This window comes from Paroedura picta, chromosome 3 (genome assembly GCF_049243985.1).
Source record: "Paroedura picta isolate Pp20150507F chromosome 3, Ppicta_v3.0, whole genome shotgun sequence".
NCBI classification, from domain to species: Eukaryota; Metazoa; Chordata; class Lepidosauria; order Squamata; family Gekkonidae; genus Paroedura; species Paroedura picta.
The window spans coordinates 119,466,140-119,479,914 of record NC_135371.1 but is presented as its reverse complement, the minus strand read 5'-3'; the positions used below and the strand labels follow the sequence as shown (position 1 = coordinate 119,479,914).

The 13,775-nt window shown below is 44.3% G+C and overlaps 1 protein-coding gene across 2 annotated transcripts in view; it reads right to left on the bottom strand.

Annotated features, from left to right (window-relative positions):
• FOXK2 (forkhead box K2) overlaps positions 1–13,065 on the bottom strand; it is a 67,865-nt gene extending 54,800 nt beyond the window's left edge. For both annotated transcript variants that reach the window (XM_077327454.1, XM_077327455.1), the window contains exon 1: positions 12,647–13,065. In XM_077327454.1, coding sequence (XP_077183569.1) covers positions 12,647–13,065 — 419 coding nt within the window. The remainder of the gene's footprint in view (positions 1–12,646) is intronic.
• Between the last annotated feature and the right edge of the window lie 710 nt (positions 13,066–13,775).

The following is a 13,775-nucleotide window of genomic DNA, read 5'->3' as shown; positions in this document are numbered from 1 at the left end:
ATAATCCCAATAAATTCACATTTTTGTAGATTTTTCTGCAAACTTGGGGGAGGGGGGTCTCCCAAGTTTTAAGAAAAGCCTCCTTCTTTTCCAAATGGCCCCTGAAGTTCAGGGCACAGTTGCTCAGTACAGTATCATCATCTATATAACTAATGACACAAAGCCATAACAAATGTCTTTATAAAAAAGAAAGTTCATTATAAAGGAAATAAACATATTAGGTTTTTAAATTGTATAAGGAACTAATAAAGCACCTCAAAGTGCTTGGAAGAAGTACTTGCATTTTTGCAGTGCCAGAGGTACAAACCTCAGTTCACACTTTCCTATGCTCAAGTATGAAGTGCTATGTCTGAAATGATATTCTGGCCCTAAAGCAAGATGCATCAGGGGTGGTTATAATTAATACTGAACTTGATCTGCTTGCTCTAGGATTAAGTCTTGATGAGGTCTTCACAAATTGTCCAGCATACTTCCCACCCATGCAGCTGATATATGTTCTTTCACAAGGAAAGGAATACTTTTTCAATCAGAGATGTACAGCTCTGTTCGCACAAACAACACTATGAGTGTTCCTATCATCATTCAGCAAGCAAAATAGTCATATGATGAAGTCAAACAACCAACTGAAAACATTTAATAGTCTTGCGTACACATTTCATTTCAAGTTGTTTCACCTTAGAAATGTATAACTGCTCACAGTCTGAGATTGTTTGGGGACAGGGTCATCCCCAGACTCAGGACACCTGACTTTCAGTTTACCTCCAACCATCAGAAGAAGGCTGCATAGCTCCAACCACAGAACCTGCAAGTTCAGCTTAAGTTCAGCTTCTCTGGGCCCCAACAGCACCATCATCTCTACAATTCAATCTGTTCAAGACCCTGCTGCTGCTGCAGTGCACAACCTTAAAGGTCCAAGAGCTGGAGGGAAATGGCCTAACCAATACCAGAATGGCTGCATCAGCAGTCTATGCCCTCCCCATCTTGTGAGACTGGTTCTTTCTGGTGGGAGAAGGGAAGACCTCACACAGCATTTGTGGCTTCTCATAAATGCCTCATAAGGGGTACAGCTGCAGATCAGGGAGGGAGCAAGCCCCGGGCAATAAGAAGGACATTTAGGAGAACAGAAATAAGGTCCAGTAAACCCTCTCTTCCCTCCAATGTTGAGGTCACAAAAGTCCTAGGAAGAATAGACAGAGAAATGAAGAGTGATGGTATAGGGACCAGTAACTCAGGACACCCCAACAAACTTAGGTTGCTAACACTGCAGTGACGATACTCAGAATGGCTCTTGTTAATGCTGTAAATGCATTTTCAGTGGCAATGGAGCATTCACAAGGCAGGTGTCCCTGTGACTTCCTTGCATCAATTCCCTGTGGCTGACCACCTCATGCCACTAGAAAGCTTTTTATGGCTTCAGAAGGTCAACAACTGCAAGATCACTGCAGTGCAGTGACACTATAATGATCTATTGACACAAACTACAGCTGAATTCCCAGCTTTTACACTTTCATGGCAGAGAGAAAACCACTCTATAGTTTCTCATGAAAATTATTAGAAACAATTTTAAAAGCTCAAATTACATAGGAGCTCATAGATTGTGGCAATAAATCATATATATATTTTAAAAGCCTCCCAGTCACATGGGGGGGGGGAAAGGAGCTAGGGGAGTGGCAAGGAAAATGGAAACCTGTGTAGAGGACCTACTCGGTTATGTTTCTTCAACAGATTATTCTACCAGGTGGCAGTGAAACCAATCACTGGTATGGAAGAGGCTAGTCTTAGCAACAACTAAAGCCAATAATTGCAGTCCCCTACTCAGAATGCTGTAGCACAACTGCAGCATACCAGATAGGCAAAGTTTAGTGATGGAAAATGGGCAAGGTACATTAACATGAGAATGCATTTATTCTGGCTACAAGTTCTGCTTAGACCTGCCCAATGATACAATAAACTGCATGGAAGTTTCTGCAAAACCAAGATGGGCTATGATTGCTAGCATAATTTCTTGCTTTTGTTGGCAATCCAGTATGAAGTACAGCACTCAGGCATAGATTTAGGTGAGTAGCCATGTTGTCTGCAGCAACAGAACAATGTCCAGTGGCACCTTTAAAATCAACAAAATTTAATTCTGGATATAAACTTTTGTGCGAATGCACACTTCATAAGATATCTTAAATACTCACTAAAATCCAAGATCCTGCCGGCAGCACTATATTTTTTGCTGCTGTTTTTCCTGGGTCTGTTTATTTCATGACACTGATCTTGAATAAGTCACCAGATTCATGTCTATAAAAGTAGGGACAACTGTTCATATTTTTATACAACTGTCTACAATGATGACATTGTTCTGTGTATTAGGTCTACTGGCATAATTTTATGGTTTTGTAAAAATCAATATTTCAGAATTTGATTTTTAAAAGCATTGTTTTCCCCCCTCACTGTACCAAACTAAGCACGGAAAATCATTTTCAGGCAGCATAAAATGAAGACAAAAAACCAAGAGAAGTAGAAAGTCCTATTTGCTGCAGCTAAAATCAACAGCTCTAACCCCAACGCACATGGCAGAAGCAAACATTAGAACTGAAGAGACTTTCCAAAAATCAGAGAGAGAGAGAGGAGACAACTATACATCTTCAAAACCTTTGAGGTTATGGTGATCTTTTATAATTTACCCTTCAGGCAGGCCATGGAGTAAGAGGAGACAAAGCAAGCACCACTACAAAGAACAAAGGTGAAACCTTAAAGGTGCACAGGATTAAACTGGGGGCAGACGTTTTTCATTAGGGCATTCAAAATATATTTGGCCTTAATAAATGAGAACACTTTCAGGTATCTATATAATTTGTGCAGGAAGAATACAGATACAAGTGTACAAAAGTCACGATTAGTAAGAATAAGCACTTGTAGACTACAGGGAATAGATATCAACTACCAAGCACTTCCTATGAAATAAGCACATTTCAAGAACTGGCAGGTTCCTTTTTACTATTTAGGTGGTGCATAGTAAATTATTTCCTGTGCTCTTCTGCTTCTTAGGGAAAAACATTATCCTGGTTATAGCAGTAGAGGAAAACCAGTGTAGCTATACATTGGCTCTGTATTGCATTAAATAGACATGCAGTCTTTTATACTGAGAATTGAACAGCAGAGAACTGTTTTACAGTTGAGCAATGTCCACAAGCAAGGCACCACAACCAGTAATTTATTTTCTAATCTTGAGAAAGGTTCTATTTTCTTATGAGAAACTTGTTGCAGTAGTGCTATAAGGGGAGTTCCATAACAGATTACCCAATTTTATTTACCTGAACTTTAGCCATGTTTGAGGGAACTCTTTTCTTCTGTGACAGATACCGATATTGCCCCAATTAATATTGCCCTCTTCTCCCACCACCCCCATGTGCCCTAGGACAATGTACTGACAGCTCCTCATGTTGTGCAAGGCAATAGGGAGCTCACATCACTTCCACATTATAGGCCAGATAAACAAACCATTTCTCTGGACTGCAAAGCTTCACTTTCTCACTTCCCCACAGTGCTGTAACCTAAAATGCCCCCCAAATACTGTTTCTTGCCCCTGGGTTGCAGGCTGGGACATGTAAGAGTTACACATTCCAGGTAGAAATTCTCTGATCTGCTGGCTTCAAGCTACTGCTACTCACCCCTGGAAGAAGAAAACCAAGTTTCTCAAATACTGAAAAGCACACTTTCAAGAAAATTTAAAATGAAGTAAATTATCAAACTCCTTATAGATGGCCATGAAATGGCATGGATTCTGTACTATTTATATCATGCTAAATTTAGAGCTTAACTCAAATTAAAACATTTTTTAAAGACTCTTGTAGTCTAGTAACAAGACCAGTGAGAGTGACCACTTGTCCGCCCTGGCTGCTCAAATTGGGCTACAGACAGATAGCGGGTCCCAAGGGAGATTGTGAACCTCTCCTTGACATCTGGAGAGTTTGCCAAAGGGCTCAAGGAGGCAGTGGTTCGTCCTTTCCTGAAAAAGCCATCTCTGGACCTACAGGACCTGCCAACTACCGCCCAGTCTCGCATTTAACGTTTCTGGGGAAGGTAGTGAACCAGGCTGCAGCAGACCAACTCCTGCGTTTTTAGAGCGAACTTTGACCCTAGATCCATACCAGTCTGGCTTCCATCCTGGCCATGGGGTAGAGACCATGCTAGTTGTTCTGACAGATGATATCCGGTGGCAGCTGGATTGGGGCAATTTGGCTGTCCTCGTACTTTTAGATCGGTCAGCTGCATTTGATGTGGTCGACCACAAGCTGTTGGCCCACCGCATCGCTGTGACTGATATTAGGAGGACCGCGCTGAAATGGCTGGTCTCCTTTTTCCGGAATCAGACTCAAGAGGGTCATAGTGAGGGAAGAGTTGTCAAACCCCTTGGAACTTCCTTGTGTGGTGCCTCAGGGGGCGATACTCTCCCCCAAATTCTTCAACATCTATATGTACCCTCTGGCCCAGCTGGTCCAGAGTTTTGGGCTGGGTTGTCATCAATATGCAGATGACACCCAGCTCTATCTCCTGATGGGCCAGCTGGCCAGACTCTCCCCTGGAAATATTTGCCAATTGTTTGGAAGTAGTGGCTGGATGGGTCAGGCAGAGTCATCTGAAACTCAACCCCTCTAAGATAGAGGTTCTGTGGCTAGGTAGAAGGGGACAGGAACAGACAGCACGTCTCTCATGCCTAGACGGGGTGCAATTAACACCCGCACTGACCGCCAGGAATTTAGGGGTGATCTCTGATGCCTCACCATGGAGACTGAGATCACAAAGGTAACCCAGACAGTGTTTTTCACCCTGCGCCAAGTTCGGCTACTAGTGCCCTGCCTGTTCTCGGACCACTTGGCCACAGCGATCCATGACTTCCAGACTAGACTTCTGTAACTCGCTCTACACAGACCTACCTTTGTCTTTTACCCGGAAACTCCAACTGGTACAGAATGCAGCTGCTAGCATCCTTGCTAGAACTCCTTGGAGGGCCCATATTCAGCCAGTGTTGAGACTACACTAGCTACCGGTCTGCTTCTGGATCAATTTCAAGGTTTTGGTTTTAACTTTTAAGGCCATATGTTGCCTGGGTCCTACCTATCTGAGGGACCGCTGATCTGCCTATGCTCCCCGCAGGGCTCTCCATTCTACAGATAGGAATCTGTTTTTTGTCCCCGGCTCCCAGGATATCTGCCTGGCCTCAACCAAGGCCAGGGCCTTTCTGGCCTTGGCCTCAACCTGGTGGAACGAGCTCCCAGAAGAGCGAAGGGCCCTGACAGAACTGACTAGGTTCTGCAGGGCCTGTAAGACAGGGCTCTTTCACCAGGTGTTTTGTTGAGGCCGGGGGAGGTTGACCGGAGTTTTGACCAGGGGGTCCCATCCTATCTGAGCATCTCAGGATTTTTAATTCAGATCATAAATAATACTGGTTTGGCTGGGATCAGCAGAGTTGGGTTGGGGAGATTTTTATGAGAGCCAGCTTGGTGTAGTGGTTAGGAGTGCAGACTTCTAATCTGGAAAGCCAGGTTTGATTCTGCACTCCCCCGCATGCAACCAGCTCGGTGACCTTGGGCTCACCACAGCACTGATAAAGCTGTTCTGACCAAGCAGTACTATCAGGGCTCTCTCAGCCTCACCTACCTTACGGGGTGTCTGTTGTGGGGTGAGGAAAGGAAGTAAACTGCTTTGAGACTCCTTTGGAGTGGCATATAAGAATCAACTCTTCCTCTATTACTGCCATCTTATGATTGTGGGATATGGTATTTATGCTGTTGCTGTTTTAAATGGGATTTTTATGGGATGTATTATTTTTATGATTTTATTATGTAAGCTGCCCTGAGGCAACATTGTCATGAGATGTGGGGTATAAATGCCCTGAAGGCCCAGCTAAGGCTGCCACCCCCTCCTCAGTTGGGCGCCGAACAGATTTCAGCTTGTCTGCGGAGACTTATGGATCCAATAGGATTCCTGAATGCTCTTCGGGACCCAATGCCTCCTGGCACTTCTCTAGATGACCTCGTCAGCAACTGGCACAAAGAATGCTGGCAGCCATCGCCCCCGCGCATGCGGGCCCCTTGGTACACCAAGGAGCTCCGCGTGAAGAAACAGGAACTGAGACGACTAGAGCGAGCCTGGAGGAAGACTCGTGATGAAGTGACGAGAGCATCCTATAGATGCAGTTAAGAGCCTATGAGATGGCAGTGAAGTCGGTAAAATGCAAATTTTGCTCGACTGAAATCACATCTGCTAACTCACGCCCAACGCAATTATTTAGGATAGTTAGATCTCTTACTGCCCTAGAAGAAGGGCGCCAAAATAACAGCCAATTGGACATCAATTGTGAGGGCTTTGCGAGTCACTTTGTAGATGAAATCTCGACACTCCGCCATGACTTCCCTCCTACTTTAGATACAGAAAGTGAACTAAAGGCCCCTCGGCCATCTTTGGAGAGTTCACTGAGTAACTTCAAACGACTCATGCTGACCGAAGTGGACAAGTTGCTAAAGACAGTGAAGCCAACCACTTGCCCTCTAGATCCATGCCCATCATGGCTGCTAAAAATATCCAACATAAGAGTAGTAACCCCCCTCTGGGAGATAATCAATCTTTCCCTTTCAACAGGAGAATTCTCGGAGGGTCTAAAAGAGGCGTTGGTTTACCTGCTACTCAAAAAATCTTCTCTGGATCCACAACAGCCATCCAACTATCGCCCTATCTCACACTTAGCGTTTCTGGGGAAATTGCTTGAAAAAGCGGTCATGGACCAACTGTCTGCATACTTGGAAAAAACCTCTGTCCTAGACCCATCCTAGTCTAGTTTCCGGCCTGGCCATGGGGTAGAGACAGTGCTAGTCATCCTAATGGACAACCTCCATCGCCAGCTAGACCAGGGTGGGTCGGCGCTGCTTATATCATTAGATCTCTCAGCAGCATTCGACACAGTAGATCATGAGTTTTTAGCTCACCGCCTTGCCGATGCCGGGATCAGAGGGATGGCCCTTCAGTGATTGATCTCCTAGGGTAGCACTAGGAGACTCATCAAGCTGCCACCAACTGGCTTGTGGAATCCCCCAAGGGGCAATTCTCTCACAAACCCTATTTAACATCTTTATGCACCATCTTGCCCAGCTGGTGCAGAGGTTTGGGCTGGGTTGTCACATAGAATCATAGAGTTGGAAGGGGCCATTCAGGCCATCTAGTCCAACTCCCTGCTCAACGCAGGATCAGCCCAAAGAATCCTAAAGCATCCAAGAAAAGTGTGTATCCAACCTTTGCTTATATCCAACCTTTCACCAATATGCTGATGACACCCAGCTCTTCCTCCTGATGGATGGCCACCCTAACTCTCCCCAGAAACATTAGCCAGCTGCCTGGAAGCGGTGACAGGGTGGGTCAAGCAGAGTCGTGTGAAACTCAACCCTTCAAAGACGGAGGTCCTGTGGCTGGGCAGGAAAGGCCCAAGTGAAGAAGTGCACCTACCCAATCTGGATGGAGTGCAGCTAACAGTGGCCCACTTCACCAGGAACCTGGGAGTGATACTTGATGCCTCCCTCTCAATGGAGGCTCAGAGCACAACGGTAGCACGGCTGGCATTTTACCACCTTTGCCAAGCCAAATTACTAGCGCCCTACTTGGCCCCAGAACACCTAGCCACAGTGATCCATGAGACGGTCACCTCTAGGCTGGACTTCTGTAACTCATCTATGCTGGCCTGCCCTTATCCTTGATCAGGAAACTGCAACTGGTCCAGAACACGGCTGCCAGGGTCCTCACAGCAACATCTCAGAGGTCCCACATCCAGCCCATCCTCTAGCAGCTGGGCTGGCTCCCGATTGAATTCCAGATCAAGCTTAAGGTGTTGGTTATCACCTTTAAGGCCATACGCGGTCTGGGCCCAGTATACCTGAAGGACCACCTCTCTACCTACACTCCTCAAAAAGCCTTGCGCTCTACTACTTCCAATCTCCTGGTGGTCCCTGGCCCAAGGAAGCCTGCTTGACCTCAACCAGGGCCAGAGCTTTCTCCATTCTGGCCCCCACCTGGTGGAACAAGCTCCCAGAGGAGATCAGGGCCCTGACAGAACCTAAGGAGTTCCACAGGGCCTGCAAAAGGGAACTCCTCCGCCAGATATTTGGTTGAGGTCAACCCAAACCACCACTTCCAACTTGCCCCCCAAGCCCTCCCCCACTATGACTGACACTAATTGGCCTTACCCACTGGGTCCCAGTAAGAGTTGAGCTGAGGCTCCTGCAATTTCTATTTTATAGTGTTATTGTTATGATCATGTTAAGTTATTATTGTTATGTTGTTACTGTTATCACCTGTTACCATATGTTATCTGTATATTTTCCTGTTTTCTGTAAACCGCCCTGAGCCCTCAGGGAGGGCGGTATATAAATAAAATAATAAATAAAATAAATAAAATAAATTTAAACTCATTGGTTTTATTGGCATGGGTATCAACTAAACAGTTCTGACATAAGTGATTAATAATGATCCCTATACATTTCTAACTACTCATAGCCAACTAGCATTTCTTAACTATTTTGTTATCTTTAATACAAAACAAAACACACAAAAAACAACCTAGTTGAAAGAGAGATAAATGTTCACATTTGGAAATATTTACTTAGGAATATTTAAACAGGGAACACAAAAAGCAAGAAACTTCAGAAAATTTCAGAGAAATGGCATCAAATGCAGCAGCCAATGACTGAAGAACTTATCCTATTTATAATTGTTCCAGAAATGCAAGCATATTTTTGTTTGGATATTTTGGAGAGATCAACACTCAACTTCAATCCCCTGGTTTTACAAAAACTATCATACAATAAAACACAATTTTACAACTATCACCAATCTTTTTGGTATACCCATCTGAAACCCAGTCCATATGACACTGCAATTCTAGTGTACACTACTGCAAATAAACATTTAAATTACTTGTATCCTACTCTAAATAAATATATACCTAAAGTATTTATATCCAACATTCTCATTAGAGAACTCACCAGGCAACTTATAACAATAAACCAATACAAGAGTAAAGACAGCATTATAAAATCAATCACTAATACTCAGCACAAAAAAAATTAGCTTCCAAATGAAAACCATAAAGTCACAGTAGAGCTACAAAGCAATGCATGAATAAAGTTATTCCTCAGTTAGATGGAAAATATAGCGGTTTTCACTTGCTGCCTAAAATTCAGACTTGGTAACAAACAGCCAACTGCAGGAAGGCTGTTCCAAAGATGTAATGCCACAACAGAAAAAAATTGTTCTTATTTCTCCTGTGCCTTAATATTGCTTTGCCTTCAGCAGTCTGAGCAACTACTGTACATAACAGGTATGAAAAAGAGTAGCCCTGATTCTATGCCATAGCCAGTCTTGCAGGCTTCCTGCTCCTGTCCAAGTGGCCACAATAGCTACAAATTAAGGCAAGCCTCCACATTAGTTAAACCAAAATTATAAAGGTCAGCCTAGTAAAATATCATAAACTGCAAAGCCATCAACCCAACCATTAAAATGCAGCCAATGAATACTTCTTAAATTTCTCAACACTTGCATATCAAACAGTACCCCAATCATTTCTACATAATGAAAGAAATAATTAAACCAGGGGTAGTCAAACTGCGGCCCTCCAGATGTCCATGGACATCTGGAGGGCCGCAGTTTGACTACCCCTGAATTAAACTATAGTCTGAAAATCAGACAAGAAAAATATTTCAGGTGTATTTGGTTGTATACTGTAAACTAATGTTTTTAAAATGCTCTTGGGCAGCACATATCTTCAGTGACTGAGGCAATCACTAGACCAATTTAAGACTATTCACTTTAGTTATCAGACTGTAAAACTAAAACTATGGCATAGTGAAATAAACCATCCACCACACTGAACTGTAACCTAGAATGTCAGTGTAAATTTTATATTTATGTAAGAAATAAAATACATGTTTTCCAAGTGATACATGGATTCTATACATGATTATAGAACATTATTTTATACTGTTAAGACAGAAAATAAGCTGCATGAAAGTGGGTAACTTCTTAGTAAGTATGATGAAACTAGAACTGCAAGTGATGTTTGAAATCTTGCAAAACACCAAACTATTAAGCTCTATTTTCATGGTTTAAAAGAGCCAACTGTTGTATTTAAAACAGAGGATCTATATGAATATATATAGATTTACATTTGATTTTTTCTAGAATTAAATCTTTTTAAGGCAACTATGTCTCTCTTTATATTGCCTCCCACTATAATACGGATTTGATTCTACAATCTGAAGTGTGAATTACACTTACTGAAAATGAAAAACGATTTTTATATAAAAACCAACAATAAGGTTATGTGTACAATCTTCTGCAAGGTCTTAAGGCCATTAAAAATTGTTGAGTCCAAATTAAGCCTGGGCAAGCAGCTCACATTTAAATAGGAGTTTTACAAGACTCAGCAAACACTACTGGTGAAACCCTGGCAAAGATCCTGACTGACTTTAGTAGGGTGGAATTTCACACCAGGTCCCTAGGTAAGCAGATCTCAAGCTTACCTAAGCACTCATTCTGGAATTAAACAAACAAGATTATGATCACTCATTATTTATACCATTCTAGGAAGCTATGCAGAACACATAACATTTTCTGCATTTTTGTTACTGTTTTGCTCAGTATTAGCAGAGAGAAACTGGAGACTGTGGTTTGTGTTACAACACAATACGGTTCAGCACTTAAGTAAATTTCATATTAGAGGAAATCTTATGAATTAATTTGACTTTAAGTGCATACCAATTTAAAAGTGGAATTTTAAGGCAATAATTCTAAAACTACTTAAACATCTATTAAAATCAGTAAGATTTGCTTCCAAATAAATGTTTTAGATCTATTGAGTAGTTAAACATTCAAACAAGTCACTTTTAATTTCAAAATAATTACAAGTCAATCATTATCTCTTTTCCCATGTGGATACCTATATCAGCAGCACACTGAGAAAGCTATCAGGCTTACAATTATAAGTTATCCCAACACCTCTCTTGTAAAATGAATATCAATGTAGATAATGTAAATTGCTTGTTTCCAACCATACCACACTACCACAGCTGTGGTGTATAGAGCCTTGTAAAAAGCACACCTACATCTTGAAGCCAAAAGGTTTTACTTTTAATGTGACAGTCCAAATTATGTTTTCCTATACAGTGATTATTTAAATAATTATAAATTAAGTTCCACTATAAACTCCTTGGGGCAAGGAATTGCTAAAGAATTATGTACATTGGTGGCACTGTACAAATGACAACTATGTGCTAATCATAGGGCAGCATACTTTCCCAAATGTAAGCAGGCTTCCTCTATATTTCTGAAAGACTATAACTTAGTTGTGTTTACATAAAATATTTACAAATTTTGCCACATACTAGCAACATTAAATGAAGTCTTTCTCTAAATTATCTCTATGGATTCCTCTTTGAATAGTATCAAAATAAATCTTATGAATTTCTCTCACAATTACAATTCACATTCACTATCATAAAGCAAGAGAAATAAATGCAAAGTGGACATCATTTCAAATTTTAAAATAAATAAAGACATCATCCTACTATCAGGATTCTCTCTCTCTCTCTCTCTATATATATATATATATATGCATAAAGCATGAAATAAAATGTTTACTTACAATTTCATATCAAGTAAATAAAACAATGTTAAAAGGTTAGTTTTCCTTTTTTTTTTGCTAAAAACTGTCACTGACAAGAATATAAATGAACATTAGAGGTCAAAGAAGTCATTCATCTATTCTGACAATATTCTGCCACAAACAGACACTATGAAGCCCTCCTACAATGAATTAAAGTGTAGGGAGTACTGGCTTAATAGGGACATTTAACATCTCCGTGAGAGGGGAGTGTAATTAAGAAACAGGTCTTTGAAAACGTGCTTGGTTATTATAAGTATGGTACACTCGAATCGCCACATCAACTGCACACCTATTCGACAGTACATTTCTCAACCATCCTACCCTTCTGCAAATTAAACACACCACAACATTGTAGCTCACGAGGCACTCCTTATTACGCCATAAAACGCCCTGTTCAACACGCTGGACAGAACTCCGCCGTGCCTCGCCTTCCCTTGAAGACACCGGGCCTCCTGAACCCACCAGAGAAACAGAAATCGGCAGGTAACCAATGTGTGTCATGCGTAACTCGAGCCGGCTCTTGTCCGAGCCCATGGACTGACAACGGTAGCGGGCACCGTGGCCTTTAAACGCTCCTAGAGGGACCATCACGCATCACTCCCACGGTGAAGTCCCGAGGATCGGGGCTCACACCCCACTCGCTCCAGGGCTGGAGAAAGGGAGGGGGCGTCCACGAGGAATGCCTGGGTCAGCAGCGCGGTCGATGCAGCCGGCGCGGGCGCTGCAGCTGCAGCGTGACTGTTCAAGCCTCCTTGCCCAGGGCTGTGTCTCGGAAGAGCCCCCCCCCCGCAGGCGTGGTGCCCTCCTCCCCCCCCCCCGCCCAGGGAACCCCTGCGGCCTCCTCTCACGCCCCCCTGGCTGACACGCCGAGAGCAGAGAATGGCAGGCAGGAAGCCGGTCTCGAGGCGCGTGTCTTCTCGCCCAGCCCGCCCGCCGCTCGACACTCACACTCGGGGCAGCTGCAGCGGTGGGGCCCCCCGGCGCTGGAACACCCCGTCCACGAAGACGCCGTTCTTGCCCAGGCAGCGCAGATAAAAGTCGCCACCGCCAGACGAAAAAGTAGCAGCGGCGGCGGCGGCGGCGTCATGCTGGGACTGGGCCCCGGTCCCGTCGCCGGTGCTGGCTGAGGCGGGGCCGGTACTGTTGTTCGCGGCGGCGGCGGCAGCGGCGGCGGCCGGGGCCTGGGAGGGCGGGGCAGTGAAAATCTCGAGGTGCCGGCGGGAAATGAAGCTGGAGTGGCCCATGCTCACATCCACCGAGCCCTGCGAGGAGTTGCGGCCGATGGTCACCGAGCGCTTTTTCATGAGGTATTCGAACTCACGGCCCTCTAGCCGGGCCACGGCCGCCGCTGCCGTCCCCGCCGCCATCTTGGCCGAGACAGCGCACGGGACCGAGCGGCCCTCAGCCCCCACCGCGCGCGCGCGCACCCCCCGCCTCCCCACACCGCCCGCCGGCCCGGCCCCAGACACCGACAGACACAGCGGCCGAGCGCACCGTGCAACCCACCCTCACGCAGCCCTCACGTCCGCTAGACGGGCAGCTGGCTCGGCCAATAGGCTCGCAGCACGCCCGTGGAGTTATTCCGCACCCGCCAACCACGAATAGGACTCGGGACAGCGCAAGGCAACATGTTAGATTGTACCGCGCAAGAGCGAGACAGACAGTCGGCCGGCGGTAGGAAGTGGGATGGAATTCTTGAATACGGTGGAACGGGGTCCGGATAATCTGCAGCTGACAGCCGCTAGCCCCACCGCTCTTTTCTGGTTGTGTCTAATGAGACTTTTTTCAGGAACTGCCTTCTAAAGATGTCAGATCTTTTACGGGCGATCAGGACAACAATATGACAGTTCCAAATTCATAAACAGCAATAACGAGGGCAACTCATTTTATCATCTCTCCACTACATACACAAACAAGTAGGTAACTCTTTCTATATGCTCTTTAAGGGGCAGTTTCTCATCTGAATTTAAGCTCTAGTAGTCATGTGCATCCATGCGAACAATCAATATTATGTACATCAGACTAAAGTGACACAAGTGGTCATATTCCTCAGAGTTTAACCATGCACCATGCTATT